Source organism: Papilio machaon, chromosome W, assembly GCF_912999745.1.
Source record: "Papilio machaon chromosome W, ilPapMach1.1, whole genome shotgun sequence".
Lineage (NCBI taxonomy): Eukaryota > Metazoa > Arthropoda > Insecta > Lepidoptera > Papilionidae > Papilio > Papilio machaon.
In genome coordinates, this window is record NC_060015.1 from 7,758,023 (window position 1) to 7,783,664 (window position 25,642).

Sequence of the window (25,642 nt, forward strand, 5' to 3'; positions counted from 1 at the left end):
GAATATTTTATATTATGTAATATTTGTTACATATTGCTTTCAAAGTTTTAGTAAGGTTTATTTTCTTGCATATTAATATATTGAACAAGATTTTTTATACAAATTGTATATGAAATAAATAAAATGTCTTACAATGAACGTCTGTTTTGAAAAATTTCACCGAGACAACAATCAACATAATTGTGACAATGTTGTTAGGTTTATGGTACATTTATATATGGTAACATTGTTTACTCTTTGATTTCTCCCTCTGTAAAAAATATGTCATGGCGTTGTGTATAAGAAAAAAATAAAGATGATTGAAAAGCAAAAAAGTGTTTTAACATTTTAACATGGTAGCAGAGCGTGGTTATATAAACTATTTACGTGGAATCATTGAAATATTTGTTGCATCGCATTAAATATAAAAATGGCGCTTATGAAAAACAACGAAGTGTTAATTCCTATATTTGATGGCACGGATTATGCAAACTGGAAAATTCGGTTACTAAAGTTCTTAGAATTCAAGAAGTGTAAAGATGTTGTCACAAGATCGAAATCTGAAAATGATGCTAGTGCAAAATGGCAAGAAATGGACATCATGGCTACCAATTATATTTACAGCGCAATTACGAATAACCAGCTAGAATATGTGTGTGATTTGGATTCTGCATTCCAAATAATTACGAAGTTCGACGAAATGTACTTAAAGAAATCAACGGCATTGCAAATATTATATAGAAATAAACTTGAGAATGTGAAACTTAAAAATTATGCAGATGTTAACATTTTCTTCAATGACTTTGAGAAATGTATCAACGAATTGAAACAAGCTGGTGCAAATATAAATGAAAGTGAAAAAATGAATTATATGTTAAAATCATTACCAGAAAAATATAGTTACATTGGAGACCTTATAGATATTTTACCGGAAACAGAGAGAAATGTTAATTATGTGAAAAATAAAATTAAAATGAAAAGCTTAGAATCTAACTCTGATATGACAGATGCAGCGTGTGAAGCTCCCCAGGATAAGTCAAATGCTTTTAAAGTCGAAGCTAAAAAGTCATCACCACCCCAGAGTTTCCAGAAAATATGCTTTGGTTGTGGTAAAAGAGGCCATCTTAAAAAGGATTGTTGGCATAATGTAAATCATGGATATGGACATAATACATTTCAACGTGGTCGAGGGAAATATAATTCCAGAAGTTTCCGAGGTGGTCGTGGAAACTATCAGGCTTATCAACAAAAGTCAGAAAATAAAAATCAATATCCAAGTAATTTCCATACAGCTATTGTTAATAATATGTCAACTGTGAGTGAAACCAATGTTACTAAAGGTGAGATAAATTGGTTGCTTGACAGTGGATGCACTGATCATATAATAAATAGTGATGAGTATTTTGATAATTTTATAACATTGAAAACGCCAATAAAAGTAAAAGTTGGTAATGGAAGCTTATTAGAAGCTACAAAAGTTGGAAATATTACTGTTTATTTTCCTGTATATAACAAGAAACAAAAGGTAATAATAAATAATGTATTCTATGTGAAAGACATGAAAGCAAATTTACTGAGCTATGCAAAAATAACAGAAAATAATAATATTACCTCAAAAGGATATTTAACAAAGATTTATAACAAAACTGGATCATTAATAGGAATTGCTAAAAAGGATGGAGGCTTATACAAAATGACAAGTTTTATACAAAGAAATAAAATACAAGCAAATGTTTCTAAAAGTACATTGACAATGAAAGAGAAAATACATAGAACATTGGGTCATGTGAATTTTAAATATTTAAACATAATGTGTAAAAATGAGATGCTCGGTGGATTACCTAAAGAATTGGAATCTGAATACTTGAAGTGTGCAATCTGTATCGAAAATAAAATGCATAACTTACCTTTTCAAAATAACAGACAACGAGCTAGAGATATATTAGATATTGTTCACACAGACTTGAATGGGCCACATAGCACAACAGGAAATCATGGTGAAAAGTACTTCTTAAGTTTCATTGATGACTACAGCAAGCTAGCTAAAATCTATTGCATTCCGTCAAAAGACCAAGTGTATGAATGCTTCTTACATTATATAAATGAGGTACACAACATAACAGGAAAAATGATAAAACAACTAAGATGTGACAATGGCAAAGAATATTTGAATTCAAAAATTTATAATCTAGCAAGAGATAAAGGTGTAATGATTAAACCTTGCCCACCTTATGTACACCAATTAAACGGCACTGCGGAAAGGTTCAACAGAAGTGTAATGGACATGGCCAGATGTTTATTTGCTGAGGCTAAAGTAGAGAAAAAATACTGGCCTGAAATAGTTAAAACTGCTACATATATCAAAAACAGAACCTTGACAAATACTTTTGAAAAAAAGACACCATTTGAAATTTTCTTTAGTAAAAGGCCATCCATGAATTATATGAAAATTTATGGCAGTAAAGTTTTTGTGAGAATACCAGAGGAAAAGCGCAAATCAAAATTTGATAAGAAGGCTGAATTAGGAATATTGTTGGGCTACACAGATGTTGGTTATAGAGTTTTGATTGGAGGTAAAGTAATTGTTGCAAGACATGTGGACATTATAGAAGAAGATGTAAATTGTATTGGTTTTGAAAATGAAAAAGAACATCAAAATGAAGAAATTTGTAATGAGGAAGGGCAAAGCAATTTAGAAGATGAAGAAACAAATGAAGATGACAGTATAAAGTTGCCCGAGAACAGTTATAAAGAAAATAGACCAAAAAGAAATATAAAACCTCCAAAACGATTTGATGATGAATTTGGTTATTATTGTATTTTAGTAAATCATTGTGATGCTATGATTCCAGATAACTTTCAGGAGGCGATATCATGTGATGAGGCCAAGCAGTGGATAAATGCAATGGACAGTGAAATGGATAGTCTTGTCAAAAATAATACTTGGGTAAAAGTAAGTAAACCAAATGATAAAAAGGCCTTAGATGTAAAGTGGGTGTACAGAAAGAAATCAGAAGATACATATAAAGCAAGGTTAGTGGTGAGAGGTTTTCAACAAACTGATAATATAGATAACACTTATTCCCCTGTTGCGAGGATGCAAACTTTAAAATTGTTACTGTCTTATTGTTGTAAAAATTCTGTAGATGTACATCAAATGGATGTGGAAACTGCTTTTTTAAATGGTAGAATATTATCTGAAGTGTATGTAAAACAGCCATTAGGTTATGAGGATGGTAGTGATAATGTTTATAAGTTAGAGAAATCTTTGTATGGGTTAAAAGAGAGCCCACGAGCTTGGTATGAATGTTTCAATGAATATATAGAAACATTAGGTTTTAGAAGAAGTGACTATGATTACTGTCTTTATGTAAAATCTGAAAAGGATGTAAAAATTTATATTTTGCTATTTGTTGATGATCTTTTGATATGTTGTATAAATAAACAAATAATAGAACAGACAAAAAATAAATTGTGTAATAAATTTAAAATGAAAGATATGGGTAAAGTTAAAAATTATATAGGAATTGAAATTGAATATGAATATAAGGGTGATTGTAATAAAATGACCTTAAGTCAAAAAACCTATATTGAATCATTGACTAAACGTTATAAAATTGAAAACTCTAAGTTGTACAAAACACCAATGGAAATTAATTTAAAGTTAACAAAGTCTGAAAGTAATGAAGATGTTAAATATAGAAACTTGATAGGGGCACTATTGTATATAAGTACTGGCACAAGACCAGATATATCCTTTTCTGTTAATTATTTGAGCAGGTTTCAAAACTGTTATAATGATACACATTTTCAATATGCTTTGAGAGTTCTGAAATATTTGTACTTGACAAAAGATCTTAAATTGACTTATTATAATAACAGTGATTGTAATATTTTGGATTGTTTTGTTGATGCCGACTGGGCAGGAGATATTGTAGACAGAAAGTCAACTTCAGGCTATGTAATAAGATTGTTTGGAAATGTAATTTATTGGAAGTCAAGGAAACAAAGTAGTGTTACTAAATCTTCTACATTTGCTGAATATGTAGCATTATCTGAGGCTGTAACTGAAATAAATTTTTTGAGATGTATTATTAATGATGTATTTGTAAAAGTTGATCAACCAACAAAAATTTATGAAGATAATTCAGGAACATTAGCTATTGCAAAGTATGGTAATTTTACTAAAAATTCTAAACACATTGAAGTTCATTATCATTATGTACATGAAAGTTTTAATGAAGGCATTATTGATATTGTAAAAGTAGATTCTGAGGAAAATATTGCAGATATCTTTACTAAAAGTTTAGGAAACGCAAAATTTGTAAAGTTTAGAAATATGTTAAATTTAGTGGTCTAATAGTACAATTAGTTTATATGTTTGTAATGTCAATTTAAATAATAGTTAAGTATATAATATATAAATGTAAGGAGGCGTGTTAGGTTTATGGTACATTTATATATGGTAACATTGTTTACTCTTTGATTTCTCCCTCTGTAAAAAATATGTCATGGCGTTGTGTATAAGAAAAAAATAAAGATGATTGAAAAGCAAAAAAGTGTTTTAACATTTTAACAAATGTAATGTCAATAGGATGCTACTGCGCAGGCAAAGGTGAGAGCAGTCTTAGATTACATATTTATGAAGTCTGTCTGTTGCCATTGGAATATAAAACTGATTGACAGCATCCTCATATTTTTACCTTAATCGCGTCAACAGCTGCATCACATTTGTAGTAGGTTTGTCCGTTCGTACGACCATACTGTTTTGGTCAAATATTGAATCAAACTACAATATATCCAAGTTTTAGATAAAATAGCCAGCTCACAGCGAAGTGGAAAATACTAAAAGTTGATCCCACCATCATATGGAATACTAGTAGGAAGATTTACAACAATGCTAAAGGTAATAGTTTTATTGAAAACCCTAGTGAATAAGTTTGTACTGTCTAAAGGGGAGAGCTATATGGAATTACGTGAGCGGACTGTGGACTGGAAAAAAATAACTAACGAAGGTTTTATTGAAGTCGACTGGGCGAAATACAATCGATATTAAACAATAAAATCGCAACGGAAGCCGAATGTTACAGCAAGGCTTACATTTGGCGAATAAAACCATATCCGATTCGAAATGCAGACAAAATTCAAATATTTAAAACACCCTTTGACGCACTAAATACATTGACGAGATGTACCCAAGTGGAAAACATGGAAAAACGCACGTAGCCCGTTCAAAAAAATTGTTATTGACTCGAATACATTTCGCGTCGATAACTTATGTAAGCAAAACGATGCAGAAAGTCTTCAAAGCATTGATGTCAATACTGAATTATTCAAATATACGATGTACAGCTACAAGGATTTGTTTTCCTAAACGTGCAACGAACAAAGAGGGTCGAAGTCAGGTATATAACATTTATTGCGTTTTAAAAACGACTATATAACATTTGGATATCTGTTAATAACATCTCAATATTATTTAGATACTATTCATATTGCCTACAGGCACATCTGTACCCTATATAATTCTGTCTACACTAAAATTCTTAGATTCGCCATAGCTAATTTATAAAACTTCTCCCTGAATTCAGATTCGCCAGGTTTACTTTGTTATTAGAAAGAAAACATGCTCCTGTAATAACACAGCAGTGGAAACCAAAGATAGATGTAACATAAGTTGTGATAATTATATTAGGTTGATTAGTATAGTTAATTAAATCAATAATCCATTTCAACATATTATTGAATGCTGCGACGAGACAATTGGTGGTTTGTAAACGTCCCTATAATAGTCGCGGAGTCCATTTAATGTAACAAGCGTGTTATCCTATTTACTGATGCATATTATAACGCTTCAATAAATGCTCCCAGTAATTGCCTGTTACATTTGCCTGGATGCGTTTGACGCTTCTTGGTATCGACGTCAGTTAACAATAAGCAATGTACAAAATATAGTATACGTATCGTAGACTGCGATGATATAATAATAATATATATTTTTTATTTCAAAACACATATTTAAGGTTGAGTCATGATGTAGTGCTAAAAGACACGAGTAAGTGCCAAGTCTCAGGACGAAGATGTCGAGGACTGAGCGAAGTGGTAGAGACTGATTAGGAAAGCCAACCATACCACCCTGTGGTATAAGAGCTAGGCAGAAGTAGAGAGAGTATACTAATCAATACTTACATAAGAATCATTCTTCAGTTTTTGATCTTTAATTAATTATTTTATTTATAATTTTATATTAAATATTAACCATAAAATTATACGAGTATTATTTTCAATGAAATTCGACCAACATTAACAACTATTTTGTACTGTTGAGGATTATGAACAATAGAAAAAAGTTATTGAATTTTGAACCATTTTACATATATATAGGTAATAGAATGTAAAATAATTAATTATGAAGGCTGTAAATTATAAAAGCTTATATCAATTTAAAATTGAACAAAGATTAAAAGAAAATAGCAAACAAAAAAGATAAAAATAATATGTAAAAGATTTAAAATTAAATACTCATTGGAGCGCGATCCCTGCAGCGACTAGCAAACGACAACCATAGAGAAAATCAATAACAATCTTTTAATGGCACAAAAGAGTAAGTTCAACACTTGATATGAAAAAAACTAAAGATAAATACTACCAACTTATAGAAAACAATCATTACCCCTTTATATTACCCATTTTTGCCAAAAACCTTTGTTGAGGTATAAAGTTATTTATGGATAAATGTTTTATTGACATGTACAATGGTATGTACAGTTGTATTAAAATATTTTACTTGGAAAATCTGTGAAACTTAAGTATTTTTTGATTTGTGGTAAAAAAATCAGTAGAATCAGCATAGCGTTACACCTATTATATTGATATATATTGTATAGACTACGGCTGACTGTAGTTTAGACAAAGGGAATGAGAGGTATAACAATATGTAATAGGCGGTGGAATTTCACGGTTACTTGTATACAGCAACGGTCACAAACGCAAAAGCTTCGAGGGAGGAAATTTAAAAAGATAAAAAAATACACGCGAAGCCGAAAACCAGTGTTATAGTTATAATAAATTGGTGATCGTGTTACCGGTGTGGCGTCGCCGTCAGAGGGCGCTGGGGGCTCGTCGTCCACGGGGGGCGTGCACGGCGGCCCAGACGACCGCTTGTCCTGCCCTCTCGCCCCCGGTGTATCGCAAGCTTTACCCACGCTGCCGACAAAAACAATGCACACAGATATATTACTAATATTATATGTGATTTTCATGTATAGGTAGATATGAAGGTTTGTTATCGGTTTAACTTTACAACGTCTGAACAAATATACATAATATTTAAAACAGTGATAGACTAAAGTTTGGCATAGTGTCTGATATTGGCTACTATTTTTTTCTAAGGGGATAATTATTCGGGCAACAGCTAGTATTAAAAAAGTATTAATTTGTTGGTAATTAACATCACTGGTCGTAATACAATCCGGTGTGAAATAGTAAAGATTGAATTTTAAACTTAACGTAATGAAAAGTATAAGCGAGGTTATTTTAAGCCGCGGTTGCGTCGAAAACAATAACAATTCAACAAAACCTTTATTAAACATGTGAATAAAATTAATTTCGCATTCACAGACGCAGCTGCACATGCATGGTCAATTTGTGCGAAGGAAATGTGAATTATTTATAAGGAACACATCAAAATTTTATTTTTCAAAGGAAAACTACAGGGCTTTATGTATTATGGATTATAAAATTCAATTGCGCAGCAACAATGTTTTCAACGCAACAAAGCAAAGAAACATACTTTGCTTTTTTCAATGCCAAACACCAAAATAACTCTGCGACAACTCTTTATATGATAGAAATAAGATGAAAAGTTTTAATTAAATCTTGACACTTTTTGCATTCGATATTATAAAGATTTATTGAGATACCTTTTTGTCGCATATAAGGTACAATTAGGTAAGTTAAGTAATAGATGTCTATGATAATGTCGACAAGCTTTTTATTACTACGTATTTCAATTAAAGAAACTTATAAATATCTACTATAGATCAATATGAGGTGACGATATTTTATAATACATCCATTCGGCCTATCGCTATCCACTGCTAGCCGTTGGTCTCTCAATTTTTCGCCTTAATGTATGGTCCTGTCTCGTCATCTTATACTTATAATAATTGTCTTTATTTGTGACTGGTTCTTGTATTTACGTAATTACTAATTACGTTAGGCACATGAATGTTTGCTGTGAGTCTAGTGATGGCACCTAATGCCCGCGGCAGACTCGACACCACGTATTAAATCATTTGTATCATGTTTACAAATATTGTTGTTATATCAAATAATTAGTACTATAAATGGATAGACTAAAATTTTCTTATATTCCTCTCTGGAGTGTATTATTATTTTTTTAGAAGTCATGCCTCATTACAACCCACCGGCAGCAAATCGATGTAGGTATGGCCAAGGTCGAGTATAACGCGCGGGCCGTGTTTGAAGTGTATCGTTTTTTATAAGAAGCTTATTTATATCTTGGTCGTTAAAATTACGAGGGGTTCTCTCGAGGTACAATCGTGAAGTTGTTTACGCCGCCCCGTGCTTTGATAGGGTGAAATGAACTATGAAATCAAATTAAGTTGTAAATTGTAGATCAATATCTACGGTAGTCAAGGGATTTATTTATTTTAATGGTGGTGAAATAAGTGCATGCTGCGCACAATGTCGCCGCCTGTCTTTAGTTGTATCCACCAACGTCGCCCGCACCTGTTATTTTGCGACAGCACTATTCCCTTTTCCAACGTGGCGTCGATTGGAAAGTGTGCTACCGACAGTTCGCATGTTTACAATGCAAAAACGTGCTAGAAGTGCAATATCTAATATTTATTATTTCTAAATAGCGAACTGCTCCGATTAGCAACAGGTAATACTCTTCTGTGCAACAATTTTAACCACGGACTTACCCGTGTGCCGCTTATTCTAAACAGATTTTTGAGACGTGAATTCTTAAGATTTTTTTTAATTCTACGGAGTCTGCCATTTTCGATCATTAAATAGCGAGACGGATAGTTCGTTCACCCATCGTCCCAACAAATCGGACAAACGTCTCGTCTCGTTTGCTATATTTCAGAACTCATAATTCATTGAGCTTGAGCCGGTGAGTTTGTTACCATACCATTAAACCGACTGTCTCCTTGTCCTTCTGATTTCCTAATATTTTCGATAGATCTTGCTCACTTATATACTTGAAACAAGTATATGATCAGATACAGGCATATGGCTACTAAGATTGAAAATACATGGAACAGTATATCAATTATTTGCAAGATTTTCTTGAAGGATGCTTCACATTCTATTTTATTATGAAATTCATAACATTGTTAAGCGAATATAAAATGTTTTTATAGAATACAGAAAACCTCTTCAACTACTGTGGTAAAACGTAATCTCTCTTGTTCACTTGTTATTATGAGAAACGAGAATCATATAATATCAAGGTTTCAAGTTTCGCTGTATATCAAATATTAACCAGAAAGGTGCTTCACCTCCTAATGTTCTATTATAGTGTACAATTCATAACAATATAAAATCCTTTTTGTTTTATAGTATTAAGCTAAGAAACCTTTGCTATCAGACTACTTTAAGCAAAACTGAAAGTTTGTCAGTACCCCACATAGGAACATCGGTCATTAGAGAACTGGTATTGAATTAAGAAATAAGAAATCTGAGTTTCTAAAACCCTATAGCACTCTAAGAAAACGATAAAAAAATTATCTCCTTTAATCGAGCAATAACATAACTTTTGTAATAAAAGTGATATTAGATCGACATTATTAGATTTTGAACGAAATATTAATATTGTTGTTTGATTTGTAATATCCTTATGGGAAATCTAGAACTAGTTAATGACATAGAATAAATATTTGTTATTTGTCTGACATTTCTTCGACCTAAGACTTGTATAAGTACATTGTTTTACTGAATTACAGAATATGTTTTATATATGTGTTTCGGCAGTGGGAACGTACTTTTTTTACGACTCTGTTTCATTAACTGTCGGTTCCGACTGCGGTAACACTTGTCTCTGTCTGTCCAAAGAGAATGTCTGAGCCGACAATATCAACGATACTCAGGATTAATAAAAGTAGTAGCATCTATACATAATAATTAAATTGGAGTGTTGAGTGTAATATTAGAAAATAAAACATATTTTGTACACATGATATACTTGCATTGCTGTTAACGAAAAAACAATTTGTAAAATTATTGTCTGTTAGCAAGGAAGCTATTGTTCTTTAACAATTTCGACGGGACTTTAAGGGAATATTATACGCTACTTTTTTAAGTCTGTGATGACGAAGTCGCAGGCAAGGCAGGCAAGTCTTTACATAAACAGGATGTGTAGTAGACTGTTGATATAAGAATTTTAATCTAAGCTCGGTATATTAATTACAAACTTTTCAATTAAAAAGACTTTGAACAAACATAAAAAGGGGTTGGAGCTCAGTTCGGCTAGTTGTTCATGTTATGTTTAAGTTTATTAAGTTGTTACTCCATTTACAAACGAACGTAAAAATTATTCGCTAGACAATATTTGGAAATGTATGGATTTTAATCAACATTTGATTACAATATTTCAATTATGTCAAAGAAATATGTGCAATGCTTTTAGATTACATAATGATGAAGTATCTTGATTTTTTAAACGCCAATCAACGTTGCTGCCTTTATTTAAAAAATGTACATAAAGGCAACATGAACTCTTGTCTATCGTGACGGAGAAAATATATTAAGCAAGATGTAAAGGTTAAGTGCAGTTGTTGGTTTTGCACAAATACAATGAGAAGGATTTTTTTTGAACATTGAATTGGCTTGTGAAAGTTCGTATGGAAGTTGTCTAATATTTCGTAGCACCGCTCGCATGCGGAATGCATCAAAAGGAACGGAGGTGCACGGAATTTCCTGCTTTGTTCTATTAATATCCAGCGCCACTTCAACCATGAAATTCGTCGCGTTAGTTTCACGTAGGTCTGGGATAAAATTGATTCGTACTGTAAAGTGTTCGGAAACGCATTTACAATATCGCCTCTAATTGAATTAAAATCCAGCAAACGAACAGATCCCGCTTGTGAAGTTAAAACATGTCGAACATATTACATAGAACATATATATGAGAACTTTGCGAAATTAATTTCAGACGTGGCCGCGACATCCGTTTGCATTCACAGCCAATACGTCTGGCTCGCACAACATGATCCAGTCTTTTATAATTAAAAGCGTAGATTTCATATTGAAGCTTCATTTAATATTTGCACGAGACATTGACGTTTTTCAACCAATTATTTGCCGACTGACAGGAGGTTAATATCGAGGGGATGTAAATATATTTGTATACTCGTGTATTTTACGAATTTCCAGTTTATAGTGAGCCCTTGTAATTTAAAGGGCTGAAGTAATTTTTTGAAAAGTGAGGTGTAGTTCCAGTTGTATTCTACCTCATAATTTTAATTAACAATTTTTAAAATGTAAATTAACGCCAACTACCACTTTATAACGTGCATTTTATTTGAATTAAAAATGCCTATACTATTGTTAGACGGAAAGTACTTTACGGTACCTACACGTGGAAATAAATGTACAAAAGAATAATCTAGTAAAGGAAGACAGACAGTACACCTTTATTGTTCCCGGGGATTTACCTATATTTGTAAACGTCACAAAGAGTAGAGATTTTCTGATTGTCACATTTACCGGTCTTAGCGCCAGTGTAAAGACGATTCAAACATTGTCACGAAAATAAACATATTTGTTAAGCTCAGATCCTTTATAGATTACAAACAGTGTGAAGATGTTTTCTTGTAGATATATTTGATCTTTGTAAATTTAGGGACATTTGACGAAATATACTAACATTCTACTATGAATTTAAATCTGGAAATCAAAAAGATTCAACATATTTAAAGCAACAAACGACCTAACATATATTAAATCATGTGAGCTGTCGATACGAAATAATTGGGAATATAGAAACCCAACTTTTTTTCTCTCTATGCAGTGCTTTTGACAGCCTGATTGTGAATAAGCGCTTTATGTTGCGGATTTAATGTTTTCTAAAGTTTTGAATCGTATATTTAAATATGTATAAAATTAGTTGATGATTTATTTTCTACTTCTTAAATTTTATTTCGCTTAGAAGTTTAGTAAGTGTCTATTCCTACTTGGACGAATTACTGACGACACATTCAAAATGCAACCTGTAAAGCACCGAATGGCACGATGAAATGTTTCCAACATTACAAGTGCCTCAAGTCCTTTACATGCCGAGTGATATTAATTTAGATGTCATTTAACTTAGATAATACGATATAGCTTAATGTTCTAACGACGCGTTCAAAACATTTCATCGTAGACGATGTTGTAGCAACGACCTACTACTACTACGAAGGTCAGCTGTGCAAGCTTATTACTACAGTTTTATTGAAAAAATCACGGACGATGTTTGCATGTTGTTTTTTATATTAAATATTACGCACTTTGCACGTACTCATATGTTGTTAGAGGCAAAAAGGGTATAAAGTTACATTTCAATTTACCAAAACTTTACAAAGTATAGAAAGCCTCGTGATTGTTGTTAGAATAAGAACTTTTTGACAGATTTAATATACGTGTAATCTCGAATACAGAATTCTAGGAAATAATAAACAAACGCGAAGCCGCGGGCAACAGCTAGCAAATAATGTAATAGCGCAAACGGTTGTATTAGACCATAAAGAACTTCAACTGAGGCGGATAAGGTTTTTAATCGTGTAACTTGGTTACATAAAATCTAACCCCTGCTCGACATTGTCCTTCATAAGTCCAGTGGAACGGACGGCACAGCAGACGGCTGCCGGCGTCTGGATATCGTCAGAAACAACCATCGTAAATGTAACAGACTAAAACGCACTTACAAAGAACATATACCGTTCAGTTTAAACTCACATCGACAATTTAGTTTATCGTTTGTACAGAGTTGAAGAAAAAATATGTTAGTCTTTGGAAATCAAACCATAGCAACGAGCGAACATTAGACATTAAAAAATTTCGCGTCAGGCGCTCGGCAACAAAATATACAAATTGTTTATTATTCCACGAAACACGTAACATAATACTTTCCTTACAGCGAATAACAAATCTCACAACAAATACAGGTATTCTAATAAATTGATATCAACATTTCTGTTGTTACTAAGAAGAAGGAATAAGTAGAATAAGTTACTCGGAAAACTTATTAACATATATATATAAATGTTCCGAGAAAAATTAATAGCTTGTCATTTGCCACACGAACTTTCAATTAGAAAATGAAGGGGAAATATCTGAAGGGTCAATATAAAATTGTAATAAGTACAAAATCGATGGTGTCGTACACAAAATAGGGTTTGTTGCGAGGGGTTCTTTACAATACAATCTATTTGAATAATATGACGGACAACATAATGTTTTGTAATTGAAAAATATGGAATGTACAGGTGTATTGGCAATGGAAAGCAACGGTTACACTTGCAATGAAACAAGTGAAAGACCAACACGTTATTGATAACACAGAAATTAATACAATGGTAAAAAGCGCTTCGAAATATTTAATATGTCATATAGTATTCGCCGCTGCGTTGTTTTTAGCCGCATGCAATAAAATACAATTCGCATTGTTGTAACATTTTGTCGTGTGGTTTTAATTGCGTGCCTTGCCTAGGAATAGTATTAAGTAAATACGTACCAAGATTTAGCCGGGTCTTCACCGCTGTGCCTCTTTGTGTGAATAGTGCCTTTTTCTATTGGAGCCAATTCACCAGTTCGACTGCCGCATCCTAGTGGAAAAAATAAGTCCTGTTTAATAAAAAACCCTGTAAAATTGTTTGTAAATATTATGTTTGGAGATGTTTCATTAAAAAGTGAAACTTTATAAAATGTATACTAATTTAAGAGTATGTTATGTTAATGGTCTCTTTAGCACTCATTAAGGTTAGATTTCTCATACAAAATTTACCCTAAGGTTGCATTTAGTGACCGCCGATACAATGCTAACAATATATGTAATATATTACTTGTGATCCAGTGCCAGGGCCGTCGCTGTGCCCGGACGTGGCCTTGCGCATCGAAGTGAGTCTGTAGAAGGGCGGTGTCTCAGTGCGTTCGATGAGACAGTTGAGGGTCTCCACAGTCTGCAGCTCCGTCATCATCTCGTCGAGAAGTCTCTCCGGCCGAGACCGCGCTAGGTACAACACTACGCGCTTCGCCTGGCAGAATAAAAAATATGATAGACTAGCGGTGGGCCCCGGTTTCGCCCGGTTGGCAAAATATATACGTTCAATCTCGAGTACAAATGTATGGATAAAGTGATATATTGGCTGAGCGTCGCGAATACTTTCGGAGTACAATGAATTGTCAGTGTTTATTTTTGAGCCTCATTAAAACGAAGGGGCTTTCAAGGCAACCGAAAAGTCTTTTGTTAATACACTTTGATACAAAATTTGAAATTCAAAACCCATCACAACAGCGGCCCGGCAACTGTGTATCGATCTTGACTTTACCGGCTTTATTTTCACTAAATACTCAATAATTGTTTTACCGGGTAATTTGTTTATCCGATATTTGTGTAAGAAAATTTTCTTAGTATAATTTAAGTAGTTCTCTCTGAAAGGAAGACACAAGAAATCCGATTAACAAGGTTATTAGGTCCAATTAGGAAGAGCGGAAAATTTTAACATTTCATCATAATTGTTACTTGGGATAAAGGAAAAATTATTAAATAGCTTCATAAAACAATTTCATAATTAATCTTTAAATTAATTGTTTATCGCAAAAGCACAACGTATAGTTGCATTTGAGGTAGACATATGATATTGTTGTTATATTAAGGACTAGACAGGGGAGGCCAGGACAAAGCAGAACAGGGCAGGACGAATCCAGACAAACAAAAACAGTATCGAGTTACTGATGCCGTTGGCCAGATCATTAAATCTCTTTGTTATGTCCTAATATATTATGCAACATGCACACTCTACAGACTAATAATTTCATATGAATGTATTTATTCTGCTTATCTTGATCACACATCTCACTGGACCAGTAGTAAAAATGCAGTCTTTAATACGTTGCCTTATTTGCAAAAAAAATGGGACCCTACCAATTCATCTACTCCAATAAAATAATATATCTTTCACACTCACATATGGTAAGAGTTCGTTAGGTGCCATCCCTGACACTATGATGAGGTACCGGATGATAACCTTTAGGTTATTTGGCCAGCAAGCGCACAGCGTCGACCATAGCTCTTCAATCTCCTTCGGGTGGTTGTCCGAGAACTGCGTGAACAATTAAACGGCTATACATATGAAAATTATTTATTGCTTGAACAATAGATGGTACATAATTAAACTTATATCGGGACTTCCATTTAAGCATCAGGTACCTACCTGTGATTGTAAATCCCGATATACCATGGAGCATAATTATATATATGGAATATATGTATTATATCAACCAATTTATTTTTTATAATTATTAATTATACAAAACAAAATACAAAGCGATAAATTTGAAAACGAAAATCACTATATAAGAATTAACTGGAAACAAACAGTACTAACAAAAGGTGGAAAACGAACCAATTCAATGATATAATTAAATGCGCAAATCGTTAAATTAAAGCTTGTTATCCTTGTTATGCCCTATCGGTAGTCTCGTCTATGTTATGCTGGTCTCTCACAGGAGTAGATAATGCGATCCAAACGTTATTACATAAGACTTCAAAGGACGCGAACAGTGCAGCACATAATCTGTTTGATGACGTATCCACTACTAGTCTGCATTGAGATCGGATTTATATTAAACTAGCTTTTACCCGCGACTCCGTCCGCGCGGAATAAAAAATAAAAAACGGGGTAAAAATTATCCTATGTCCTTTTCCTGGTCCTAAGCTACCTGCCCACTAATTTTCAGTCAAATCGATTCAGCCGTTCTTGAGTTATAAATGGTGTAACTAATACGACTTTCTTTTATATATATAGATATGTAAGGGCTCAATCGATCGGTGGACCGTTTTTAAAAAAATGTTTACTGTTTCCTAAAAATTAAATGCCAACAATAAGGGCACTTTTACTTATATGTTTTAGCAAATAATATCAATTTGGATTATAAAAATCTACATAAAAACAAATGTCCCTTTCTTATGATTACAAATTACCTACTATCTTTTATAAGTCGTATATATAATTGAAACCAAAAAAAATGTGTTTATTAAAACAAAATAAACAATGTCAATATTAATCGCTGCATTATTTTATAATAACGATGTGTTGTGGCTCATGCCAGAAAGAGGCAAAAAGTAGGGCGCGGCGTGCCCTGCCCTGACTCTACTGCTAACCCCTTGTGCCGCGACCTTGAATATGTTTGCAGAGGGTCGCCGGTAATCTCCAAAAGCACTCATTATATCTCCCTCCTTTTGTTTATTGAAACTTTACATCGGTAGCTGATTTATCCTCAGATTATACAAATGCACACACATACTCGTAAATAATCATAGTATCTGCCCTTACATACTTTACTTTGAACCCACACATTATTCTATAAACAGATATTTGCAGTATCGAGAGAATTTCAAAGCGGTTATATAATACCTAGTTAATTGGTGTCATTCAACAATACAACAGTATATATTGAGTGCAGCAAAGGGGAGAAACCAAAGTCATAAGCTCTTCAATTAACTTCCTATAAATCGTACACACAAGGTAAGAGCTTGCCAATTAGTGATTTTAAACTAAATGAAATCAATAACGTTACGCTATTTTCATTCTAATGCGAATTTTGACAGATTTTCCTCTTCAGAAGAATCTCATATCATTTATAATCATAGTTTTTGAGACATATAGAAGAACAGTACTAGTTGCATTTGCATTTCAGATCTATCTCGAGCAAATCCACGTGCAACATTTAATATGTACTATGTAGTAACCTTGGAAAGGTTGTTATTAAGTACAGTGCTTAGTGACACAGGTCATGCAACTCCTTTGGGAGCGGTGAATAAAAGCTTCCTAGCGAATATGTTATAGTTTCCGCATGAAGGTTGCGGCAACGATTAATAGCTCTTAGGTGAAAGTGAGTACACCGCTCGGAGCGTTGTTACACACTAACCTTGTCTCTACGTAATTACTTAGAACGATGACTTTATATATAACTGGAGTGTAAAACAACTTTTGCATTGTTATCGTCACTTAATCATGTTTAAGTCTTTATACTTTTTTTTTATTTTATTGCAGTTCTTTGAATTCTCCCAAACATGACTTGCTAAGTTAAGACCCATAATAATTAAAAGTGACAAAGTCACAAAAAAAATAATACAGTCGAATTGATAACCTCCTTCTTTTTGAAGTCGGCTAAAAAAAACACTTTAATGCCCATCGCTATCATTAAATTAAATAACCTCCTTCTTTTTGAAGTCGGCTAAAAAAAACAGAAACAAGAAGGAAGAAAAGCAGGTGTTACTACAGTCGAAATTCATGGTAAACCATGGACAAAATATTTTTAAAATGTAAAAAGAAATAGTCCTGTTAATATTAAATTTCAGTTGAGCAAATACGAGTATTGTGGTCAGTTTCGCCGAGTCTGTATAATTAACTGCGAACGATTCATTTAGTTTAACGTGAGTTACAAAGCGATGCGGCCGACGTCCGCTTGAATGCAAACAATATATGCATGTAATACTGCCCGCACCCCGACCCCACTTCATTCAGTCTGCAATATTTTTTTCAATTTACTCAGCTTGTATGTTTCATTGACATTGACTCTACATAAGGTAATAAAAACACAGACCAGCGAAATCGATTTCTAGTAAATAGATAGTCGGAAGGGTTGCGATATTTGAGCACAAACACGGATAAACAAACCGGTACGATCTGAAATTAAACACACTAAAAAACCAATCTCAATTTTAAACGAAACATTATTTTGTAAATCATACAATACAAAATGTTACTTATAAAGTAGTTTTACATGACGTATTTTTATGCTTACAATAATTAACTTTCAGGAAGTGATTCTGAAAACGTTATAATAATTTTCTCTATCTTTGCTTTTATAATAAAGAAATAAATTTTACACAAAGACAACAGTTAATCTTACTATTTTTGATTTGGTAATACTTTTGTTCTATTCATCATCTAGACGAGAACTCTTTTCATCTCCCCGTCCCGGTACAAGGAAGGTACACAGCTTGTATTCTAAATTAATCGATGACATTGTGAAGATTCTGACCTTGACCGTGCGGATTATGAAGGGGTGGACGCTCGGAGTATTAAGAAGGGTTTAAGTCTAACAATGTTTTGTTGCCGAGCGATCATGACCCTCTAACCGTGCGTTCCCACTGCCGAAACTGTTACTAATGTTACAAATGTCAATATTTACGCAGTAGAAAATCACTGAGAAATCACTGAGAAGGTATTATGACATTTAATTTTCCTTATATGCGAGCACTCTTTACATGCAAGACTGGTTTGAATATATGTCCCAGACATGGCGTCCTGTTCCTGTATTGTACCTCCATTTTAGATAATAATTTAACAGCAGAAAAAGTTTTCAATTCACTCACATGTGTATTCATGTAAATACGTACGATTCATAAAGCTTTGAAACTAACTGCTGCTTCCTGGAGCCTAACACTACCATTGGACAAACATTAATTAGATGTATACAAATTTCATTTGAATTGGCCTATAATCCTCTCTCGATACAGAATATGTTCGGAAATGTTATACCAGATAAATGACATTTGTAATTAAATTTCAGAGGGTTGAATTGTAAAGGTGCAATCGAAGCGTGCCCGGATATCTGTGTGTGCTCCTGTGCGCTTCTAAATTAATTTACTGCGAATTTATCAGTCGAAATACTGTTGAATGAGTTCCCCTGCATGTTGTAAGCCAATGCCATGTCAATTTAGCCATCACAACCGCACTACGGTTATATAACATACCAACGTTTGCACATACATGTATATGAATACATTTTGTCTCTTTCTTGGTACACGGTACTTGGTAGATTATTATTATTCATCCACAGTTACGAAATTATAAAAGATGGCAATCTCATGCTTGAAATATGAAAGCACAAGTATCTATATTCAAACGTACCTTTGCAGTGATGTAAAATAAATTATTGAGGACCATTTCAGTGGCTTCCACGGAACCGAGACCCTCTCGTCGTACGCTGCGACCTCCTTCCGACGCGTAGTACTGTGGGCAAGTGATACTTTAAAACATGAAATGATACAACTAAATTCAAAACTTCAGTTTGGTAAAAGAATATATATGGTTCTTCATCGTAATGGCAACGAAAATGGATATAAATGACAATGGTGTGTCCATTTGATTAATACAAAATATTGGAAAAATTCATAAATTAGTTCAGTAAGCTTATTGATGATTTTCAAGTACAATTTACTGTTTACAAGAGTAGTATAATTTGGAATCATTGGATGTAGTTACTAAATATGCATTTTCTACCGATATTATATGTTTACTGCTGTTCAGACTGAATGGGGCTTGAACATATTTGGGATGTTCAAACAGTATTTCCGTTGCAAAGCATTAATCAAATAAACGTTGGCCTCTCCCACAAAGGGTAGGAAACAATCAACATACAAACAATCCTGCACTTCAATATATACACAAAACAAAAGCTTGTTCAGATTAAAATTAAAGTACGTTATAGGAGATTTATTTTATGTGTATTTAACATATATCAAGGTATGTTTGGTATTATTGAATAATAATACTTAATAAATTACTTTATTTAACTTTAAATTATTATTGTAGCTTCAAATTTAAGGTTATGAAATGTGCAATAATTATAAATTTTACTTGTATTAAATGAAAAAGATCTTTTATATTTATCGGTAAAATAATAGAAATTTAGGCTTCACATAACGCTGTGATTGACGTATCATTTGCTGTGTAATCAATATGATATCGATTAATTACAGGATTTTTTTTTCCGTTTCCGGCCTCATAACTGTCAACACGCAATATTTTAGTCCAGCACAAAACATTAAAAAAAATATTAGTTATCACGTGTATTTCGTTGCAAACTCTGTTTAAACAACTTAATAAACATCGCGAAGTGATAATTGCAAAAAGTCCAAGGTTGAAAACCGAAATTCAAGAAATATTCAACAAAAACAAACTGCAAAAATAAGGTTAGATAGAATTAATCAATCATGGTTAATTGACTTTGACAATTGATAGTGAGTGAGTGACAGCCTGACACAACAACATCAGTGTTGCCATAACAAATAATATTAGGTCCTTACCAGAGCTGGGCATTAACTCGTTAATCCGTTAATCGTTAATTAACGAAGTTAACATTTTGTTTAACGGATTAACTTTTAAGTTAACTTCAAAAAGTGTTAACGCTTTTGTTAACTTCCGTTAAACTCAACTTCCGTTAAAAAAAGTCCGTTAATCGTTAAATTAGAAACTTGTAGACGTGCTGTCATTTTGTTTAAATTACGTGCCACGCCACACTCGTAAGTTCAACTATGTTGGGCGACTGTCGGCGACTCGAATGGTGAACGAAAGAGTTGATAATTGATATATGTGAAGTTCGCGTGCAAGTGTGATGCATCAGAGCGTCCGGGAAAGACGTGACCAAAAGGAAAAATCAAAAGAAGGTTCGAATTAGTATATTTCATTACGAGTATATAAAAGCAAGAGTATGTAAAAGCCCACATTCCGAACGCTCTTCGTCCCTGCAATACGCCACTTTTTGAGCAACTGTATTAAAACACTTTTTTACTAGTGCTTTTTCTTTAGTTTTTCCACTCGTGCGTTCTCTTTCCCAACTGTAATAACCAAAATAATGTTTATTAAAAAGAAAAAACCAACCACGAAGTTTTTACAAAAAAAAAATCATTGAAGTTTTTATGATTCATGCAAATATTTCTAAAAATAAGCTCCTAATTTGTTACAATATCAGATTTAATGATTTGATTCAATGAATTAGGTAAGGTTTAAATTTATTTCATTAAATTTCATTTTCATTTCATATCATCAATAAAAATAATCTACTGAAGACTTGGCCGTTTGGGCATAGTTCCCTTTGCCTACCCAGAATGGGTGAAGAAAAAAAATCTCTGTTTGTATAAGAGTAAAAGATAACGGTTGGCGCCATTTTTTTAAAATTCTATTATATTGCTTCATTTTTTCGCAACTGTATTAAAAATAGTTGTTTAGTACACGTGCGGAACTGTCATTACAACTTGTTACAACTGTCAACCGTCACCTTCGGCTGCGCCTCGGCTCGGGTAGTTATTGTCTGAACTCTTTGCAATGACAGGCTTTTCGCACTCGTAATGAAATATACTATAATGCATTCAAACTTGTCTCTAATACTAATGTGTTATAGAATTACTATTTTAAACAAGTGTCGCCACAATAAGTATGAAATTAGTATGTATAATTTTGGTATGGTTAACTGTTAACGATTAACTTTAACTTGCGTTAAATTTTAGAGAATTTAACGCTTTAACGATTAACGAAGTTAATTTTTTAATTAACGAATTAACGATTAACGAAGTTAACTTTTCGATTAACTGTGCCCACCTGTGGTCCTTACATATGAAATTGGCGTTTTTCGTACTGGCCACTTTAATCACGAATTTCTCCTCTTTGGTAAGGAATTCCAAATTCAAATTTGTACAGCTATAGACTCATGTATTTGTGGTTCGATGACCGTCATTCATTTGTTTTTTTTCTTCTGTTTTTTTCTGTTTGCGTCACTGATTTTACAAAATGGAAAACTTAAAATATCGCATTATTTACGAGTACGAGTTCCGCCGTGGCACTAGTGCTGCGGAAACGACTCGAAGGGTGAATGATGTGTATGGCGGTCGTGTTGCAAAAGAAAACACAGTTCGTTTTTGGTTCCAACGTTTTCGTTCTGGAAATTTCGATCTGCAGAACAAGCCCCGTGGACGGCCTGAGACTCAAGTTGATAATGAAGAGTTGAAGGCTATTGTGGAAGCGGATCCATCGCAAACCACGTCCGAGTTAGCTGCAGGCTGCGATGTTAGTGATAAAACTGTTTTAATTCACTTGAAGCAAATTGGGAAGATTAAAAAGCTTGAAAGGTGGGTACCTCACGAATTGACTGAAGCAAACCGGCAAACGCGCGTCGACTGTTGCGTTACATTACTAAACCGGCACAATAATGAAGGTATTTTAAACCGAATCATTACCTGTGATGAAAAATGGGTTCTTTACGATAATCGGAAGCGCTCAGCGCAATTGTTGGATCCTGGCCAGCCAGCCAAATCCTGCCCCAAGCGAAAATTAACCCCAAAAAAGTTACTTGTAAGCGTTTGGTGGACTAGTGCCGGTATTGTTCATTACAGTTTTCTCAAATCTGGCCAGACTATTACGGCTGATGTCTATTGTCAGCAATTGCAAACCATGATGGAAAAGCTAGCGGCTAAACAACCTAGGCTGGTCAATCGCTCCACGCCACTGCTGCTTCACGACAACGCTAGACCACACACTGCGCAACAGACGGCTACTAAATTAGAAGAGCTTCAATTGGAAAGTCTAAGACATCCTCCGTACTCCCCGGACCTTGCTCCAACAGATTACCATTTTTTTCGAAATTTGGATAATTTCTTGCAAGGGAAAAAATTCAACTCCGATGGGGCAGTCCAAATCGCCTTCAAAGATTTTATTGATTCCCGTCCGACTGGTTTTTTTAGTAAAGGGATCAATGAACTACCTATGAGATGGCAAAAGTGCATAGAAAATAATGGTTCATACTTTGATTAATTAAATATATTATATTAAAAAATATTCGACTTTTTGTTCCTCCCATACAAAACGCCAATTTCATATGTAAGGACCTAATATTTATCTACCAATTTCTGTCAATTACGTTCCTGATCACGCAAAAAGTTAAAATGGAAGCCCAATTTCAAACTTTATTCGAAAAAATGAAAATTGAGATGCACGAGCAAAACACAAAATTGGCGGAATCTATAACAACCACCATAATGGATAAAATAGAGGAAAAAATAAGTCCTTTAGTCAAAGAAAACATGGAATTGAAACTAAAAATAGAAAATCTGGAAAAAGAAATTGATTATATGAAAACAGAAAAGTGAAATAACAACATAATTATTTTCGGCTTAGAAGAGAAGGAAAATTCAGCTTTAGAACTATTTCAGCAGGTAGAAGAGAAAATCAAAGACGACCTAAATCTCACCATTGAAAAGTTCGAAGTGAACAAAATTCACCGCATTGGAAGCAAAATAAGAGTAGGTGATAAACCAAGACCAGTCCTTTGTTCTTTCGTAAGTAGGTGGAAAAAGGACAAAATATTGCGAAACAAGAAGAGTTTAAAGGACATTTACATTACGGAAGACTATTCGAAGGAGATTCTGGAAAAAAGAAAAGCTCTACAACCAAAGTTATTGGAAGAGAGAAACAAGGGAAATATTGCTTATTTGAAGTATGATAAACTGATAGTAAAAGAAAATAGAACCAATAATGAAAAGAGGAAAAGAGATACACCTTCACCATCAAACTCTGATTTTTCACCTAAGCTCCAACCTAGAAAACAACCAACATTAAACTCTTCCAAAGCCAATAGAGTTAATGCGTTTGACGTAATGAGAGGCAGGTCAAACTCTTGGAGTAAATTTTCAACAGACAAAAAGCAATAGCAACCAGAAATCGGCAAACGGAAAACTCAACTAAATAACAAAACAAAAAACAATGAAACGCAAACACAAAACCCTCCCCCAAGCCGATTGGTCATCGTGGGGGAAAACGACCAGGACCCTCTAAATATGGGAAAAACAATAAATAGTAACAATACAAGCGAAATTCAAATAGCCACTCTTAATACTAGGTCATTAAGAACCTCTGAAAAACTTATAGAATTAGAAATAGCATTAGAGGAAATAAAGTGGGACATTTTGGGATTGAGCGAACTGAGAAGATTTGGAGATGGAATAGTAGACTGCGGAAAATATATACTTCATTATAAAGGAGAAACGCCTGGCCTTTATGGTGTAGGATTTATGATTAAAAAGAAATACGCAAAAAATATAGTAGAAATAAAAGGAGTTTCAGAAAGAATAGCGTTACTTAATATTAAGTTGCCTTTAAATAAAGGAAAAGATGAAACGTGGTCAATCATACAAGCCTACTCACCAACGGAATCTGATAAAAAGGAGGATATAGCAAAGATAGAAAACTTTTATAAAGACTTACAAACCACCATCGATAGTTGCTACAAGAATATTATTGTAATGGGTGATTTCAACGGACAGATAGGGGAATGTCAAACAGGCGAAAATTACACCATAGGAAAATTCGGTTTTGGAAGTAGAAGTAATAATGGATCAAGATTAATATCATTTGCGTTAGAAAACAAGCTGAGTATTTTAAACAGTTTCTACAATAAAAAAAAGGCTAAGAAATGGACCTGGATGTCTCCCAATGGGCTTTATAAAAATGAAATCGATTTCATCTTATCAAATAAACGAAATGTATTCAAAGACGTCACGACATTGAATAACTTTAATTTTAATACAGATCATAAAATGGTTCGTGGAACATTAACTGCAAATTATAGGAAGAGCCGAAAATTTCAAAACAAATACATTCCGGTAGCAAATGCTAGCAATAACGATATGCTTTTAAATAACATAACGAGCGCTTTAAAGAATATTGATAAAGTTAGTAACTCAGTACAAGAAAAATACAACTATCTATTAAAAGCACTAACAACGGAAACAAAAAGGACAAACTTGGAAACAAAAAGATCTATTTCCTGTGAAGCCAAAAAACTACTCGAAGAAAGGAAAATACTTTTATCGAAAGAAAAAGATAAAGAAACACGGAAAAAGATATCTGAACTAAGCAAAAAGATAAACGAACAAATAAGAAAGGACAGAAAAACAAAAAGAACAAGAAATCTACAGAAACACATCGAAAAAACAGGAGGTATAAAGAAAGCTATTAAAGAGTTAGATGCTCAAAAGGAATGGATGCCTAGTGCTAAAAGTAAAGAAGGAAAATACTGTACTGGAAGGTCCGAAATCATTAAAATTGCCACTGATTACTACAAAAACTTATACAAATGTCAACATAATACTTTAGAACCTACGAACAATATATTATTAGAAGAAAATGAAATAATACCTAAAATACTCAAAGAAGAAACATTAAGAGCTATTAAAACTCAGAAACTATGTAAAGCCCCCGGAGTAGACAATATAACTAACGAGTTTCTTAAATCTACAGCACCTGTGATTGCGGAAACACTTACAGACATTTTTAACGAAATAATTGAGACGCAAATAATACCTAAGGATTGGACAAAATCGGTGATTGTATTACTACATAAAAAAGGAGACAAAGGCAATATTGCAAACTATAGACCGATTAGTTTAATGTCAAACATCTATAAAGTGTTTTCAAAAATATTGCTATCAAGAATAGCCGTAACGCTCGACGAAAATCAGCCTAAAGAACAAGCAGGTTTTCGTAGAAATTTTTCAACTGTAGACCACATCCATGTTCTCAGACAGGTACTGCAAAAATACAAGGAATATAATAAAGTTTACTATTTAGGATTTGTGGATTTCAAT

The 25,642-nt window shown here is 33.4% G+C and overlaps 1 protein-coding gene across 1 annotated transcript in view; it reads right to left on the reverse strand.

Moving 5' to 3' along the window:
• Positions 1-25,642, reverse strand: part of LOC106715878 (protein furry) — a 160,702-nt gene that overhangs the window by 41,593 nt on the left and 93,467 nt on the right. Inside the window, 6 exon segments of the mRNA XM_045685603.1 lie at positions 7,065-7,150; positions 9,636-9,664; positions 13,727-13,836; positions 14,055-14,246; positions 15,180-15,314; positions 19,134-19,235. Of these exon segments, the coding sequence (XP_045541559.1) occupies positions 7,065-7,150; positions 9,636-9,664; positions 13,727-13,836; positions 14,055-14,246; positions 15,180-15,314; positions 19,134-19,235 (654 nt within the window).